The following is a 12056-nucleotide window of genomic DNA, read 5'->3' on the forward strand; positions in this document are numbered from 1 at the left end:
GCTGCAGCTGTGAAGTGACGTCATGGCGGCCGCCATGTTTATGACATCACTGAGTATCTCGAATGCGAAGCCAGCACCCTACCAGAAGTGCAAGGTTGTTGATGTTATTCTCGTAGGCATAGCAACCTGACATCAAAGGCTGCCTTGTTGCACTATCTGCTTCTTTACAGATGGCGATGCATCCGACCGCCATTCAGTGCATTTCAGGACAAAAGGGACATCCATCACATGGGATCCTGGGTGGCAACACGATGTTATACATCAAACCAACTGTCCTTCTTGGGTTGGTTTTCCTGATAAGCCTAACGCTGACCGCTCACCTGCATCCTCTCTACCCACATATCTGGAATGAAAACAAGATGGCGATGCACACCTCTCCCCGCAGGGAAAGGAGCACAATTAGTCATAATTACTTCCCCAAACACATCCAGATACATCAAAGCTTTGGATTACAGGCAATCCATATGAATATTTATTCCAAAGCACAGGTAACGAATTAACCATATCTGCTTCTTGTGATATCCAGGAAGTCTCGCAGCATGAGAAGGCTTCATGTTCACATACCCGGGAAATCCAAACAACAAATTGAAAACAACAGGGGGCAAACTAAACCGGCTTTAAAAGGACGGAGCAAAGTACGTCCTCACTTAAAGGTGGTAAGAAAATAACTGACGGGGTTACGAGTTAATGAGGGGTATGTGGGTGGCTCCACATGTCTCGTGACCAAGCACAGATGCCAATAGTCCCTTACGTACACAATTATTTTAAACTTTACCGATTTTCCACTGGCGCTGAGTATTTATCCTAATGTTAAGACCGAAGGTTTGTTTCGTATATGAACAAATGTGGTTAAGAGTGATGTTTTGAACCTATTTCATGTATTGTGTAGAAACTGATTTGTCTTTTTGGTTACTTTTTTCCAGTATGGCCACAGGCTACATATTGGTGATTTCATTACATAAGGATACATAAAATTTGGTGAACCAGTATCCAAGGGATAGAGAAAGCAAACTGTGCATGGTTCTTTTAAAAGATTCAAGGATATAAAATAATTAGAAATTCAGCATAGTTTTCACATTTTTATTATTGCACCACATATCAGGAAATAAAAGTATTTACAGTCAACCCAGCAAGTTACACCACACAGTTTCATGTCATGAACCTCATTAAATTAATGGTCCCAGATTGTAATCTGCACTCTATTAGAGAGGGTTTAATAAGATGAATATTCATTTTCAGCACCAACCCATTATCTTTTAGGGTGGATACTGAATTTGACGACAAATATTAACAAGTCTAAAGAAACAATGAAGCATAACCATCAGTTCTGAATCTCAATTCATACAAGGCACCAGGGCACACTGGACTGTAGGGCACACTGGAGTGTAACTTCTACTGACCAACCTGAACTATACTAACCTCAATTTTTATAATCTACACTCTGTACATCCCTTGGTTTCTTCACAAGTGTTTTTACTCATTTCCACAGTTTTTAAAATTATTTAATATGATTGTTTTTCAAGAATTTCCCTACCTAATATTGTATTCATTTTTGTTTTTACAATGGATTTGGTAATAGTAAATCAATCTCAGTTGCATCCCTTCTTTACCTAAGCTTGCTTATTTATCTCTTTCAGTTGTTTGTAAAAGCCTTATTGTAGCAGTGATTATAAAGCTTTTTCTAGTCTCGCCAGCCTCACAATGGTAAGTATTGCAACAACTTGGGCTGGTTAAAAAGATGCCAATAGTTCCTAGATTACACAGGTTTTTATTTGTCATTTTTGTTTGCCATCTTATTACAGCTAAAAGGAATTTTGTCTTGCCCATTAAAAATCACTTACCACTGATTTGTCAGACCATTCTAGGTCCTTTCATTTTTGTGCACTCTGTGACAATGTACAAAGATGACCCTTTTTGAAGGTAGTATTTCTTTAAAGAACGGCTTTGGGAGGCCAGAATGTCCTTTCTTTTCACTGTCCTTATTTAATTTTCTTCTGTAAGGGTTAATATTTATACCTTTTACTGTTCCTTATATCATTTACCCTAATTCATGGGGCTGATCTCTATGAAGGAATAAATGTTCCATTACTGTGACAATAGGGACAGGAACCTTACCTTCACTAAGAATGTATTCACACTCCTTAACTCCGTTCCCATGAAATTGGATAGGGCTTACAGTTTGCTTTACTAAGTATGTATGTTGGTCAACATCTAATTTGGAAGTCTTGTTCCAATCTGGTGAGCCTATCAGTGGAGACCGTGTGTGGGATCAGATAATTTCTCCCTCATCCTCACTCTTCATCTTTGCCCATTTATCTCCATGCGCCACTCCAATTTTGGTTGGTTTGTCACTAAAACTTACAGATTAGCTAAGCTTCAATAAATTTACCTTTAAATTTTTTATCCCTGGAAATAGCCACAAACCTGCTCAACCTTCAGAGTTGGCCCTGTGAAAGTTAAGATTTTTAGTTCTGTGGTGTGATTAATATAATTGGTATCCTCTGGTTTTTTAGATTTGAGTGCCACAGAACTAAGAATGTTCAGATTCTGGGATATCCAATAACAGTAGTTCTTCAGTACCTGAAGCCTTTGAGAGGTTGAGTCAGACACCTTTCCTTTATTGATGGGGATCAGTAGGGTTCTCCTTTACAATTAGATGTTATGTATGACTTTCCCATTTTTGTCAATTGCCTAAATATGTTGTGAAATGGTACTGTATGGTATATACAGAACCATATTTATTCACATATTGCACGGCTCTGGAGTACTGTAAAGTTAAAATATTCTGAGGCGGTAGAAGACTTTACTCCAAATTTAGTGAGAACAAGTTCTTTAATAAAAAATAATTCCATATTTTAAGGTAATTTAGGTAATTCCTGTCTGAAGGCTATACTGAAAGGTTATTGATAATTTCAGTTATATATGTCCCTTTCATAGCACTCTTATTCAAATTTAAAAATACTAATCTCACTAAAGGTGATTCAATACAACAGTGAACTCTTAAAACTTTCCAAAGGGCAGCACGGCAGCCTAATTTTACAAGCCATGTATCAACATTTTTTATACCATAGAGAGCTTTATTTTCAAGAGAGATGAAATTATAAACGTGGTTTATATCATCACTTAACATGTTCATGAATGTGCCTAAAGAAAGGACATCATTTTTAATATCATTCTGGGATTGGTCTTCCAAACTGAGGCAAAGGTAGGCAATAACTTCCTGTTTAATGAATGTAGGAGGATGCACACTGTCTGACCAAGAGTCAAGTGCTTTTGCAAGGGATTTCACACAAGCTTGTGCAACAGTTCTTACTTCTCTGTAGCCATTCATCTCTCCCTTGTCAAAAACTCGGTCATCATCCTATAAAAAACAAAAGATAAATGGATAAGATTTTTTTGTTACCTCTGAAGATAAATGAAGCAAAACAACTAGCCTACCACTACCAGATGTATTTCTTTACTATGTTCCTTTCTTATATGCTAATTAAATAGTTTTATAGTAATCATAACCAGCCTCTACACCATGTGAAACAGACCCAGTGGCACCAATCTGAAAGAGTTTAGAATAAGAAAAGTCCCACTGCATATATATCGCTAGCTAACACTAACCTCCATCCTGATAAATGCGGGAAAGGGAGGAGGGTACTAAAGATAATAATTAATTAATTAGTTGTATCAGAACTTAATTTTGTAAAAAAACACAGTTATATGAATCAATTAATCATAATAAGCTTGATTTGCAATTGAACTGGGAAGATCAGAAGATAAAGTAAACAAATATCAAATTCCAACCCCCATTTGAAACCAGATGGCAGAGTCAATGTGACCAACGAGATGCAGGTAGCTTCTAGAAGTAATGGATACAATGGACATTGTAACACCAGACAGTATGTGTGCCAAGGACCTTTTACATAAAGATGGGCTTCAAGAAAAACATCTCTCTATATGTGCTGAAGAGCAGAAAATCAAGTCATGAAGAAGAGAATGATGAGTAACTGGGTCCCTTGACCTGAAGCACAGAAGCACCATGATGAAAAGACTCGACTTGAAATGTCTTCAGATTCTCCTTCACATGCCAAGATCAAAAGCCTTTTCTTAAGTATAGCACAGAGCTCTTGGTTACGAGAGTAAGAAGGATGGAAAGATCAGCTAGAGGACAGGTAATGTCAGGAGAACAGATGCAAGATGTCCTCTAAAAGGTTAAGAAGTCCACTGAAACACCCAGAGTGGGCAATAGCTATCAGGAATACAACCTTCAGCAGCAACTACAGGAAGAATATACTTGATAAGAGTACAAAATGAGACACTGTGGGAACCACAGACAGGTCAGGACTAAGAGTTTATGGTCGACCATGGAACTGCAGTGGAAAAGAAATGAAATGCTCTACTGCTCGTAAAAACAACTTTCTGAAGAACGTCTGAAGAGAGGGTTGAACAAAAAGAGAAGAGGGAGCAAACTTCAAGTTCCACATAAAAAGGAAAAAAAAAAATTATATTGTTAAGATACAATAAAGTTTGTTCATACTTACCTGGCAGATATACATATTTAAAGTACCCACCCACCTCCCCTCAGGAGACAGTGCAGATAGAAAATCTGATAGAAAATGGGAATGGTTCCTGATACCCGCCTCCCAGCGGCGGGAATGGGTACTAACCACCCTACTCCCACTAGGTGTGTCGTAAGTTTTTTAGAAATTCTGTCGGACTTCAGAGAATACAGCTATATATATATCTGCCAGGTAAGTATGAACAAACTTTATTGTATCTTAACAATATTATTTTGTTCATGAAACTTACCTGTCAGATATATATATAGCTGAATCCCACCTTTGGCGGTGGGAGAGACAGAAAAGGATTTTAGGAAACATATACATGTAGATGATTGACATCTTGGTTCCTTACCTGTTAGCATAGCTGACTTCGTGATTACTGTCACCCAAGCCTGCTTCTGCTTCACTAGAGTTACCAACAAGGTAGTTGGTGCGCTCCAGATGATCTGTCACCTCTGTGAACCAGTCCGCTGCGGGCCAAAAGGGGGCGATTAACGTCAACCTCGTCCCTTCCAAGGCTGCAAATTTCCTTAGCACTTCTCCCAGAATCTTGAATGGGGGAAATGCGTAGAGGTCTAGGCCCGTCCAATCCCATAGAAGGGCGTCTACTGCTACTGCTCCCGGATCGAGAACCGGGGAGCAATAAAGAGGAAGTCTCACAGTTCTTGATGTCGTGAAAATGTCCACCAAAGGACATCCCCAAAGACCCCACAGCTCCTGGCATACCTCCTGATGGAGGGTCCACTCTGTCGGCAGCAGTTGTCCTTGTCGACTGAGGAGATCCGCACGGATGTTCTCGACCCCGGCGATGAACCTTGTTAGGATTGTGACTTCTCTCGCCTTCGCCCAAAGAAGAATCTCTTTCGCTAGAGCGAACAGGGAGCGAGAGTATGCCAGGGCTGTGGTGTTGTCCGAGTTGACTTGGACTACGCGACGGGAGACTTTGTCTTGAAAGAACCGGAGCGCCAACTGAATCGCTGCCAGCTCTTTGAAGTTGATATGCCAGGCTACCTTTTCCCCTCTCCAGGTGCCTGACACTTCCTCACCTCCTAGTGTTGCTCCCCACCCCATGGATGACGCGTCGGAGAACAACACTAGGTTGGGGTTCCGAAGCTTGAGGGACATGCCCTCTGATAGCTTCAACGGATCGAGCCACCATCTTAGATGGCTCTTTACCTCTTCACAGATGTTTAAAATCATGTCGAGGTTGTCCTTGTCTGTCCAGCTGTCCGACAGGAAGAACTGAAGAGGTCGGAGGTGTAGCCTCCCCAGGGAAACAAACTTCTCCAGCGAGGAAATGGTCCCCAGCAGACTCATCCATTCCCTCACCGAGCATGAATCCTTCCCTAGAAAGACTGACACATTCTCTAGGCCTTGTTGCTGACGTTCCTGGGACGGAAAAGCCCAAAAAGCCACTGAATCCATCTGAATCCCCAGATACACGATGGACTGTGTTGGGGTCAGATGTGACTTTTCGAAGTTTACCAGAAGTCCCAGGGACGCAGCTAAGGACAGAGTCGTTTGCAGGTCCTCCAGGCACCGGGTCTGCGAAGAGGCTCGTATGAGCCAGTCGTCCAGATAGAGCAAGATCCTGATGTTGCAAAGATGGAGCCACCTCGCCACATTCTTCATCAAGATGGTGAACACAAATGGGGCCGTACTCAGCCCAAAACAAAGAGCCCTGAACTGAAATACCTTCCCTTTCAGGATGAAGCGAAGGTACTTCATTGATTGGGGATGTATCGGGACGTGAAAATAAGTGTCCTGAAGGTCGAGTGATACCATCCAATCTCCAGGTCTTAAGGGCCCCAGAACTGACTGAGGTGTCTCCATTTTGAACCTCTGCTTCTCTATAAAGAGGTTCAGACGACTTACATCCAAGACCAGCCGCCACCCTCCCGACTGTTTTAGAACTAGGAACAATCTGTTGTAAAATCCTGGTGATGCCAGGTCTAAGACCTGTTCCACTGCTCCCTTCTCGAGCATCTGCTCGAGCAGATCGAAAAGTATCTTCCGTTTCTCCTGATGATACGACGGGGACAAGTCCCTGGGAGTTGAACTCAGCGGGGGCGGCTTTACGAAAGGGATTTTGTACCCTTTCTCTATGATGTTGAGAGACCAGGTGTCCGCCTCTCTCTCTCTCCAGGCTTCTACGAACAACTGCAGCCTGACTCCTACCGGCGCCTGAAGGACGGATCTCCCATTTCTTACCCCTAGACTTAGCAGGGGCTCTTCCTCTAGGAAGACTTCTTCCTCGGGGGGAAGATCTAGCTGATGTTCCTCCACGAAAGGGCTTCTGCCTTTTAAGAGACTGGCTTCCTGAAGACGTGGAAGGGCCAGCAGGACGTCGCGACGACTGAGCCAAAAGATCTTGCGTGGCTTTTTCTTGAAGGCTTACCGCCAGATCCTTCACAATAGCCTGGGGGAAGAGATGGCTCGAAAAAGGCGCAAACAAAAGCTCTGCCCTCTGTGAGGGAGAGACAGATTTAACTGCAAAGTTGCAATAAAGCGCTCTCTTCTTCAACACGCCTGCGCAAAAATGTGAGGCTAACTCCTCCGAGCCATCTCTGACGGCCTTGTCCATGCATGACAATACACTGGACAGCTCCCCGAGGCTAATGGAATCTGGTTTACGAGACTGGTTGTCGAGCACGCCCAAACACCAGTCTAAGAAGTTGAAGACTTCCAAGGACTGGAAAAGGCCCTTCAAATGATAGTCCAGTTCTGAAGTCATCCATGAAACTTTAGCTGAAGCTAGGAGAGATCTCCTAGAAGCATCCACAATGCTGGCGAAATCCCCTTGCGCCGAAGTAGGTACCTTCAGTCCCAATTCTTCACCAGTTTCGTACCACATCCCTGCCTTGCCGCTAAGTCTAGACGGAGGCAGGGAAAAGGTGGTCTTCCCTTGTGCTTTCCTTGACTCCATCCAGGTGTTGACCTTAAGGAAAGCTCTCTTGGTCGATAGCGATGTCTTCATTTTAATAAATCCAGGCGTCTTGCTTGCTTTCGACAATGAAAATTGCGAGGGAGGAGAAGGAGGAGCAGAAGGAAGGAAGGTATCGCCGAACGAATCACGGAGAAGCCAAGCCAAGACTTGGTAGTCCGATGAAGCAGACGTCGAAGGTTGCTCTCCGTCAACGTCCTCAGAAGAACAGCTTAACTCCCCTTCTTCCTTACCAGAATGTACCGCCGAAGGAAGAGGCAAAAGTCCTTTAGACCTGAGTCTCATAGCCGAACGATGTCGAGAAGAAGCGGGGAGCGCATCAGAAACAGAATCCTTCACAGTAGCAGGATCAGTAACTAAGCTTGTGGAGAACGTGATGTTGCACGATGCCGTGAAGCATCAAAATTAGTCTCGGGAAAAGCGTCCGAGTGTCTACGAATTTCCACATTCGCGTCCAAAGCGTTCTTACGAGCGTCCCTACGAACGTCCAGCGAAGCGTCCATCCGAGCGTCCAGCAAAGCGTCCATCCGAGCGTCTAGTGAAGCGTCCCTCCGAACGTCCAGCGAAGCGTCCCTCCGAGCGTCCCGCGAAGCGTCAGGTCCTGCATCCTGACGAGCGTCACGTTGGGCGTCGAAACGAGCAGGTCAAAGAGGAGCAGAAAAAGAAGAAGCCCGTTCCTTACTACGTGGAGCAGCATGTACTGAAGTCCGTACAACAGGTACAACTTTGTCATCAGCAAAAGCGTCGAGATCGGAATGCCGTTCGTCCTCTCGCCGAGAAGAGAGGGGAGCGCGATGTGACCTCTCTCTCTCTCTCTCCAAGGGAGCATGAGTCAGATGACGTCTACCGTCACCTCTAGACGAGCATTGGGGAGAAGAACGAAGTCTAGAGGGCGAAAAACCAGGAGACGGGGAAGAACAAGGAGAAGGCGAGGGAGACTGTCTGGTCCTCTTGATCGGCAGTCTGTCGTCCTTCCTACGTCGAGGAACCGCCTCCTTCTGTTTAAGCAAAGCATCTAGTTGACGTTGCATAGTGAGGATGATTTCTGTCTGCGAAGTCTTCTTACGAGGAGAAGAGCTGCGCCTGTGAGAAGGCGAGGGGCGAGGGGACGCCTTCTTCCTTCTCACAGGAAAAGCCCTGGATCTAGAGCGACTGGGGCGCTCGAAGGCGTCATCGTCGGATGACGTCCTAGTCTTCTTCTCAGGCGGAAAAGCTACGCTTTCCGGAGAAGACCGCAAGTCAGACAGAGCATGACGTGAAGCGTCTTGATCTTGGAAGATCCTCTTCAGAGGCCGCGAATCCGAACGAGATTCCCACCCCTTGCGCGGGGAGGACGCGTCAGAAGACGAAAAACAATCCTTAAGGAGGCGTGCACGCGCACGCTCCTTAGCAGCCTGGGAAGCGTCTACAGGAACTGCTGAAGGGACATCAGATCGGTGGGGGATCCCTGTAACCCTCCTTCGCCCTTCGGCATGCCCTCTCCCTGAGTCCTGGGAGTCCGGCAGAGGTCCCAGCCTAGAGGCGCAATAGGGCCGATCTGACGCCCCCTCCACTTCACTAGGGGCACTATCACTGCACTTCACACTGCCTATTTTCTAAGGCAAGCACTTTGGATTCTAGCGTCTTCAACGAATCCAGAATAAGAGAAAGGGCATTACCCTCCGCAGACACCACTTGAGGGCCCGAAGGCTACGGGGTTAGGAGTTACAAACTCTACAGGAGGGTTAGAAGGGGATACATTAATACCCTGTCTGCTACCAGACTTACTCCTGGAGGAAGACCTCCTGATCCTGTCACGCTCTAATTTCTTAACGTAAGATTCATACGTCTTCCATTGCAAATCAGTTAAACTTTCGCATTCAGTGCAGCGAAATTCATACGTACACACTTGTCCCCTACAACTCTTGCATACTGTGCGAGGGTCAACCAAAGCCTTTGGTAGCCTCACCTTACATTCATCCTTCATACACACCCTGGAGCTAGCTGAACTAGACCCAGACATCTTATTAAAGGAAAAAACCAAGCCAAAATCCAAAACAATCCACAGTCAACGTGTGCCTAGCTATCGATCCAATGTCAAAAAACCAAAAAGTCAAGAGGATACTCAAGCAATAACAGTTTTCCAAAATCCTGAGGCGGAGGTGCTGTAAACAGTTGTTTACAACACCGGCGACAGAGAAAATCTGATAGAAAATGGGAATGGTTCCTGATACCCGCCTCCCAGCGGCGGGAATGGGTACTAACCACCCTACTCCCACTACGTGTGTCGTAAGTTTTTTTAGAAATTCTGTCGCACTTCAGAGAATACAGCTATATATATATCTGACAGGTAAGTTTCATGAACAAAAAAGTCTTACTGTAGGAAACAAGGACCAGAGCAGATGAGCACCTTGTTCATTGTTACTTAACTGTGAATCCTTGGAGAGGATAAGTAAAGGCAGAGGGGAGTCTGCCATCTTCATAGCAGCCACTGCAACAACCTCTGAAGAGCCACCTTCTTAACCCTTATGCTCCAGAGGTATTGATATTTTGCTGTAATTATATAGCAAAATAAAGCCAAAGACCTGAAGTTTGTGGTGGAAGTATTGAAACTCAAGAATTCTCCAAAATAAGACCATATTTATTAAACATATTTGACAAAAATGATCTTTAAGAGTGTACACTATAACTGTATTGGTATTTTACTAGTGTCAAAAGAGATATCTACCCAGCCCCTCTTGGACATCCACCCCCCCACAAAAAAGGTTCTCAAGAATTACATAAAGCTATATAAGGCAGCCCTCAGTTATTGGAGGACTCAGTTAATGGTGATCCAGTTTTATGGTGCTTGTCTAGTAACATAAAATTGGCGATTTATGGTGCCATAACATGCATTTCCAGCGCCATAAAGCACCAATAATAGTTATGGCGTCATAACATACCTAACAGATGCGCCATTATCCGGATATTGGAGCCTTAAATCGCTGAGTTTCGGTTAATGGTGGTTTTCGCTTATCAGCACCCCGCCAAGAGTGCAACCCCTGCCGATAACTGGGGACTGCCTATATATGCTCATTTTATTATGCATGTTCACTGGAAAATTGAAAAATTTTCTAGGACAATTTGTATTTTCTGGGTTCGACCTGTGCTCGCCGGTGAAAAGTTCCTGTAGCTCACTTTTCTAAGTATAAATAGATTCTAAATATACCAGAGAAAAAAGCTAGCATGGTATGCTGAGGTTACTACCCTCGCGCGAGCACTCAAAGGGTGTCGGGTATAAAGTACAGGGCGAGTGGAAGCCACTATTCACAGGTCTTCTGCCAATTAGAGGATTCCTTTCCAAAATCCCTCCCATGGAGAGAGCCGTCGCAAAGGCCTCGCCATCCCCCTCGCTCCCGCTACTACCTCCCGACCCAAGCGCCATCTGCATTCCTGTTTTAGATGAGGTACTAATCCCACACTGTTTCCTTTGCTCTGGTGTTTAGTGATTTATTTTGAGATGGCGTCTTCTGATCTTCCTCCTTCTTAGAAGTTGAGTACCCCAATTTGTGTTTTCGTAACTTATGCAGTTGCGGGGCTTCCCAAATTAGCCTTCGGCCATGTAGAAAGGTATTGCAGGGCCGTCGGCGTGCCCGCCATTTCGTGAGCATCAGCATCAGAACGCGTGGAATTTTGGTACACGTATTTCGTTTACATTAATATATATCAAAGATTTTATGCATTAAACGTACCTATTTTATGTATTCATGCTGTTGTTATTAGAGTTATTGGTTTGTAGAGATGCCGAACGCGCTCATGACATACCCTGGGGTAAGTCTGGGGTTAGACAAAGGTTGTTTAAAATATAATTAGACCCCCCCCCTCCCCAGCTCAAGAGTGCGTTCGTGCCTATCTCGACATAATATTAGTATGTCACATGTAATCGATAGGCTATTAGTAGTCTATCGTATTGTTATGAGACGGGAGAGTTAGAGTTCTTTCTCCCTTTCCCAGCGTGATTTTACATGAATTATTGTTTCTTACGAACGAAATAGATGTAAATATGACAGTAGAATTAATATCACTGAAGAGGTGTAAGAGTCCCCCCCCCCCGCCAAGCAAGCCTAAGCATAGGGTAGGTTAAGTGTCCCTAACCTGTACCCTTTATGCTTCTCCCCCTGATAGCGCTACGGCGCTTCAGGGGAGGATATCAAGGATAGAGAGCCTTCCCCTCTCTATTCATATTATTGGACCTATCCTCCTGGCCGATCTGAATCGAAAAAATTCAAGTTCAGTAGGTTTGGTTGAGGACTACTGTCTGCGTAGTGATGTCCTAGAGGAGATTTGGCCTAACTGTCCGGGTCAGTAGCGATCTCGGACGGTCAAGCTAGATCCATATCGGGTGTTCTCCTTAACCATAATACTCCTTACAACTCTTCCAATGTACCTCATTATCAATTATACATATTAATTTTATTGTTATTACTCAATGCTGTATCGCTGTATCGTAAATGGTCTGATTAGTGTTCGTCTTGGCCTAGCCTCCTTCGGTATAACCTTTAGTAGTTAGTAGTAGGCTATGTCCTCCCGATCGAGAGCCACCC

The 12056-nt window shown here is 44.3% G+C and overlaps 1 protein-coding gene across 5 annotated transcripts in view; it reads right to left on the reverse strand.

Moving 5' to 3' along the window:
• Nucleotides 1–1066: 1066 nt before the first annotated feature.
• The window catches only part of LOC135221732 (tRNA (32-2'-O)-methyltransferase regulator THADA-like), a 219250-nt gene continuing 208260 nt past the window's right edge, over nt 1067–12056 (reverse strand). For all 5 annotated transcript variants that reach the window (XM_064259523.1, XM_064259524.1, XM_064259522.1 and 2 more), the window contains one exon: nt 1067–3361. In XM_064259523.1, the coding sequence (XP_064115593.1) occupies nt 2888–3361 (474 nt within the window). In that variant the 3' untranslated portion in view covers nt 1067–2887. The remainder of the gene's footprint in view (nt 3362–12056) is intronic.

Source organism: Macrobrachium nipponense, chromosome 3 (genome assembly GCF_015104395.2).
Source record: "Macrobrachium nipponense isolate FS-2020 chromosome 3, ASM1510439v2, whole genome shotgun sequence".
NCBI lineage: Eukaryota > Metazoa > Arthropoda > Malacostraca > Decapoda > Palaemonidae > Macrobrachium > Macrobrachium nipponense.